Source organism: Athene cunicularia (genome assembly GCF_003259725.1).
Source record: "Athene cunicularia isolate RWA chromosome 17 unlocalized genomic scaffold, athCun1 chr17_part1, whole genome shotgun sequence".
In the NCBI taxonomy this organism is placed as follows: domain Eukaryota; kingdom Metazoa; phylum Chordata; class Aves; order Strigiformes; family Strigidae; genus Athene; species Athene cunicularia.
Window position 1 is genome coordinate 971,164 of NW_020799122.1, and position 5,798 is coordinate 976,961.

General features: G+C 52.1%; 3 protein-coding genes across 3 annotated transcripts in view; 2 read left to right on the forward strand and 1 right to left on the reverse strand.

Moving 5' to 3' along the window:
- The first annotated feature begins 178 nt into the window (after window positions 1–178).
- Window positions 179–3,359, forward strand: HSPA5 (heat shock protein family A (Hsp70) member 5). Its single transcript, XM_026860298.1, has 6 exons — window positions 179–341; window positions 620–732; window positions 813–1,203; window positions 1,517–1,754; window positions 1,936–2,103; window positions 2,470–3,359. The coding sequence occupies exons 1-6, from the start codon at window positions 291–293 to the stop codon at window positions 3,027–3,029; spliced, it is 1,521 nt and encodes a 506-aa protein (XP_026716099.1). The 5' UTR covers window positions 179–290; the 3' UTR covers window positions 3,030–3,359.
- Window positions 3,360–3,828: 469 nt separating this feature from the next.
- RABEPK (Rab9 effector protein with kelch motifs) lies at window positions 3,829–5,001 on the reverse strand. Its single transcript, XM_026860299.1, has 3 exons — window positions 4,882–5,001; window positions 4,553–4,702; window positions 3,829–4,354 (listed from the first exon to the last, which is right to left on the reverse strand). The coding sequence occupies exons 2-3, from the start codon at window positions 4,695–4,697 to the stop codon at window positions 4,053–4,055; spliced, it is 447 nt and encodes a 148-aa protein (XP_026716100.1). The 5' UTR covers window positions 4,698–4,702; window positions 4,882–5,001; the 3' UTR covers window positions 3,829–4,052.
- A 299-nt stretch (window positions 5,002–5,300) lies between these two features.
- The window catches only part of PPP6C (protein phosphatase 6 catalytic subunit), a 3,933-nt gene continuing 3,435 nt past the window's right edge, over window positions 5,301–5,798 (forward strand). Inside the window, exon 1 of the mRNA XM_026860632.1 lies at window positions 5,301–5,352. Within this exon, the coding sequence (XP_026716433.1) occupies window positions 5,301–5,352 (52 nt within the window). The remainder of the gene's footprint in view (window positions 5,353–5,798) is intronic.

Genomic DNA, 5,798 nt, shown 5'->3' on the forward strand with positions numbered 1-5,798 from the left:
GGTCTGCGTGTCTGGTCAGGAGAGGCTGCAGGGTCCTGGGGCCCCGCTGAGCAGCTCTGCGGAGCCCTGGCACCCCGGGGAGGGTGCGGGGTGGTGCATCTATCCCTGTTAGAGAGGCTTTGCTGAACCTTAGAGAAACACTTGACCAACTGGGAGTGATTGTCTGAGTTGTTGAATGGGATGGTATACATTGTTCTTTCAAGGTTATTGAAAAGAAAGCCAAGCCCCATATTCAAGTCGATGTTGGAGGTGGGCAGACAAAAACGTTTGCTCCTGAAGAAATCTCTGCTATGGTGCTGACGAAGATGAAGGAAACAGCAGAGGCCTACTTGGGGAAGAAAGTAAGTTCACCAAGTGCTATTAAAAAGAACCCAAAGTAGCAGCTTTACAAAACTGAAGACGGGCGGGCTGAATCTGGTCTAACCTTTCAATCCCAAACCCTGCTCAGTGCTGCAGGCCCCTAAGGCAGCCCAGTTGAAAGGGCTCAGCTGATGGTGGGGTTTTACCTCTTTAGAGGACAGTGGGGTGTTTGCTATCAGCGTTGCTGTAGCTGTTTAGAAGCTGCATTATTTGCTTTCATTTATCTGTGACAAAAGTGTATTTCTTGCTCCTTACTCAGGTTACCCATGCTGTTGTTACTGTGCCAGCCTACTTTAATGATGCGCAGCGTCAGGCTACAAAAGATGCTGGTACCATTGCTGGGTTGAATGTGATGAGAATTATTAATGAGCCGTAAGTAGCCTTACCTGTCCTGCCTGCTGGGGGGTGGGGCTGGTAGCTACAGTTCTCTGATGGGGCCGTTTCCTCTACAGAACGGCTGCTGCCATTGCTTATGGGCTGGACAAGAGAGAGGGTGAGAAGAACATCCTCGTGTTTGACTTGGGTGGTGGAACTTTTGATGTTTCCCTCCTCACAATTGACAATGGAGTCTTTGAAGTTGTGGCTACTAATGGTGACACTCACCTGGGTGGAGAAGACTTTGACCAACGTGTTATGGAACACTTCATCAAACTCTACAAGAAGAAAACTGGAAAAGATGTTAGGAAGGATAACAGAGCTGTGCAGAAGTTAAGACGTGAAGTGGAGAAAGCGAAGCGAGCCCTGTCATCTCAGCACCAGGCCAGAATTGAAATAGAATCCTTCTTTGAAGGAGAAGATTTCTCAGAGACACTTACTCGAGCCAAGTTTGAGGAGCTGAACATGGTAAGTCTGGGAAGGTAAAGTTCCACTGCCTCAGGTCTAGACTGGAGCCTTGTGAATGTGCAGAATTTCATGCTGGAGGCTGCACTTCAGGGTATAAATAACTTCCTGCTTGCACTAAAAAGCAGCAGCTGCTCCTTGCCAGAGTAGCTGGGGGGCTCTCTGTCAGTGACAGCTGAGGCCTCATCAGGGCTGGTCCTAAGCTGGTGGTGGTTTCTCTTCTAGTTGTTGAGCTTCGTCCCCTAAAGCTGTGTAATTCAGAGGTTGGGCATGTGGGAATACAGACTTAATACTGGGCTTTTTTTTGTCTTCCTAGGACCTGTTCCGTTCCACTATGAAGCCTGTTCAGAAAGTTCTGGAAGATTCTGACCTGAAGAAGTCTGACATTGATGAGATTGTTCTTGTTGGTGGCTCTACTCGCATCCCCAAAATACAGCAACTAGTGAAAGAGTTCTTCAATGGGAAGGAGCCTTCCCGGGGCATTAATCCGGATGAGGCTGTGGCCTACGGCGCGGCTGTCCAGGCTGGCGTTCTCTCTGGGGACCAGGATACAGGTAATGACACTGCTGCTGTCCCTTCAGGAGCGTTGACTCTGAGTAGCAGATACTGGTTCCTGACAAACGTAGGACAGTTCCAGAAGTTCAGTGCCTCTCAGACCTCACGATGCTGCTTGCACCCACGGGCTGTTGTGTGTCAGGTTGAAGTCCTGTCACTCTTACCCTTGATCTGTTACAGGTGACTTGGTGTTGCTTGATGTCTGTCCTCTGACACTTGGCATTGAGACAGTTGGAGGCGTGATGACTAAACTGATCCCAAGAAACACTGTTGTTCCCACAAAGAAGTCTCAGATCTTCTCCACGGCTTCTGACAATCAGCCAACTGTGACGATCAAGGTCTATGAAGGTGAGTGTTGCCCTATTAACAGCCAGAATCTGACTGTAGGACTTTGTCCCTGGCTTATCGTGATGGCTGTGGATATCTCATCAAGAAGAGCTTGGTGACAGTGCTGGCTTTCTGAAGCTGCTCCTGACCTGCACCAAAAGCTGTTGTTAGAACCATTTTTTCTAGCAACAAAGGTTCTAGAAAAACATTTTCTAAAAAAAGCTGCTGAAGAGCTCTTTGAGTGAGAGGTGATAGTGTAGGAGGTGTCTGGACAGATGTTGGGTTGGAATTGAAACCTTAACCCCTTCAAAGTGTGTAGCTTTTGCTTTCACAAAGTACAAGCCCCTGCTAGGAAGGAAAGAAACTGTATCCAACTGTGTCTTGCAGGTGAGCGTCCCCTCACCAAGGACAACCATCTTCTGGGAACGTTTGATCTCACCGGAATCCCTCCGGCCCCTCGCGGCGTCCCCCAGATCGAAGTGACCTTCGAAATAGACGTGAACGGGATCCTCCGCGTCACGGCTGAAGACAAGGGCACTGGCAACAAAAACAAGATCACCATCACAAATGATCAGAACCGCCTGACACCAGAAGAGATCGAGAGGATGGTCAACGATGCCGAGAAGTTTGCAGAGGAAGACAAGAAGCTTAAAGAACGGATTGATGCCCGGAACGAGCTGGAAAGCTACGCTTATTCCCTGAAAAACCAGATTGGGGACAAAGAGAAGCTGGGTGGCAAGCTCTCATCTGAAGACAAAGAAACCATCGAGAAGGCCGTAGAGGAAAAGATCGAGTGGCTCGAAAGCCACCAGGATGCAGACATTGAAGACTTCAAAGCGAAAAAGAAGGAGCTGGAGGAAGTTGTCCAGCCCATCGTTAGCAAGCTCTACGGAAGCGCAGGCCCTCCCCCCGGCGAAGAGGAAGCAGGAGAGAAGGACGAGTTGTAGATACCTGGCGCCTCTGAATGTTGTGTGTGTGTATATATTGGACTCAGGAACACTTGTTTAAAATATTGAACTCTTGATTTGGAATGTAACTTTTGAGTCTTCACTCGCGAGTGGAGCTGGAAATGCTAAGCCCCAAGTGGCTGTTTACTGCTTTTCGTTAGCAGGTGCTTGATGTCGAGGGAAGGGTAGCTGGGGGGGGGGAGTGTAAATGCAAACGGGGTTTAGGAGTATCGGCAGCCGAAGCGTTCTATTTAACAACCTGGTCATGTGAATTTGGTGTAGAACTTTTCTACCTGAAGTGGCCACAATAAATTTGTTATTTACACTGGATTTGGTTCTGTGTTGTGTGTCAGCGGGGCTGGGGCGCTGCCCAGCTGAGGGCATGCAGCAAGGGGGGGGTGTCCTGAAAAGCTGCTCGGGGGCTGCTCAAGGCTGCAAACTGCCAAGTCTAGATTAACCACAGCCACCCTCCCCTGCAGTCTTGGAACTACTTTTAGGAGCTCAATCTTACAGGAGATCAGACCTGTTATCTGATGGAGGAGATGCAGGATGTGGACTAGGTAAAAAGCCTCCTGGGAGCCGAGTCCCTGTGATCCCGTCCCTGGGCTCTGGCTCTAACTCCTCAAACCCCTCAGCATTCCACCTTTTCCCTGGGCTGGGGGAATGACTTTGCCAGTTTCCATTCACTTGCTTTCAAAATCGTGAAAGCTGAAGTTCAAATCATCCCCCCCCCCCAACTTATTTCTAGGCACCACTGTGGCTGGGCCAAGAAGGAGGGATTTTTGGTTTGTGTTTTTTTTTTTTTTATTTTACCAGGGAGGGAGCTTCCTGGCAGCAAAGCACCCAGACATGTCCCAACCCCACCCAGGCTCCTGTGTCCCACCCCCCGGGCTGTGCACAGAGAAGGCGCCTGTGCCTCGGGACCCAGCGCTGTCCCTTGGGGGACAAGAACTTGTTTATTGGGAAGGAGAATTAACGTGACAGTTGTATAAAATCCGTAGAAAAGGCCGGACAGCGGCTCAGCTACTCGATCAGCGTGACGACGCAGTCCCTGTGGATCTCCCCCTGTGTGTCCATCCCACCAAATACCAACAGCAGATGCACGATGCCTTCAGCACGCCCCTCCTCTTCCTCTCGGCCCTTCGGGAGGGGGCCGGTTTTGTCGCCTGCTGATGGAGGCGGCTCCTTCCCAGCTCTGTCTGTCCCCGCGGCAGCTGCCCTGTCCCCGCTATCGCCAGCCCGCCAGGGAACGACGCACATGGCGTGGTCCAGCCTCGCGGCAGGCAGAGGAGAATCAAAGCGGAGGAGCGTCCACTGCTGCTTCTCTGCAGGACAAAGACACATTCGCATCCTTCAGCGCGGCCTCGGCCAGGCTGCAACATCGCAGAGCGTTTAGCCTTGCGCTGGTGCAACCCCCGTGCAGTGACAGCGACTGCCGGGGGCGGAAGTCCAGGAGCTGGGGGGAGATGCCCTTTCCAACTGACTGGCCTTTACCGTTACACAGCCAAGAGAAACCTCCCTACCTGTGTGATACTTGTAGGTTGTATCTAGTGTCCCCTCTGGACCTATTCCACCAAAAATGTACACGTGGTCTCTAAACACAGCTGACGAGTGGGATGCCCGTCCTCCTGGGATGTCACCGGTGGCCGGTATCTTAACCCACCTCATGTCACCTGTTAGAGAAAAAAACATGCCTACGGTTACACGTTACAAAAACCCCCACAAGTTTTATTGGTTTAAACAAACAGGGTAATATTTTAAGCCCCTAAGAACTGATCTTTTAGAAAAAAGGTTGCCCCGAGTCAAAACGCATCCCACAAGCACTTTTGCTCTGCGGTACCTACATCCACACTTACTCGTATCGATGCAGAAGAGATCGTTGTAAAACACGTCACCAGCTAAACCTCCGTGGATGAAGAGTTTGGTCCCGACTGCAACCACAGCGTGTCCGTGCCGAGGGGCAGGGGGATCACCGTGAGTATCCGGCTGGGACCAGGTCAAGGTGGCTAAAAATGAGAGTACACGGGCATCAGGAGGAAAACTGGAGCCTCTACAAACTGGCGACCCCGGAGCCCCTCTGAGGCTCCCACAGGAAGCGCCTCAGCGGGGTCAGGGAAGGGTTAACGCCGTATCCCGGATCGCAGGCTCCTCCGATGGAGCAAGGAGTGCTCTCTGGGTCACCCAGCAGCAGGAAAGGTCAGTTCGAACCGGAAAGCAAACCCTTTGGCACACACAGGGCCACGAGAATTTACGGGACAACTCTGACGGAACATGAGGACACAGGACGACGCCACCACGGAGAGGAATCAACTCCGGGGCACACGTGAGGAACCACTCCCGCCTCCCCTGGCGTTCCTCCTCCCAGAGCTTCACAGTGCCCTGCGGGGCCGAATTCCCCGCGGGTGCGTACAGGTACGTGTATGTCCACAGCAAGAGACATCCACCCCGTTAAACTCGTGGCCAAAGCGGGGGCCCAACGCTTGCACATCTCTGAATCGGAGAGGCCGAGCTCCCGCAGCGGCGGGCGGGCTCCAGGCCCGGCGGTACCTGTGTCAAACACGTGCAGCCGCTGGTCTCTCACCGGTTCTGCTCCTTTATCTCCCCCTCCAAACACATACAGACAGTCTCCTACAGCTGCTGAGGAGGTGTGGAACGTCCTGGGCAGCGGCTGCACACCACTCACTTCAGGACTCTCCCAGGTTCCTATTTCTAATTAAGACATTTGATTGACAAAGTAATCAACGCGGTAACAGAACGCCCCCCCCCCCC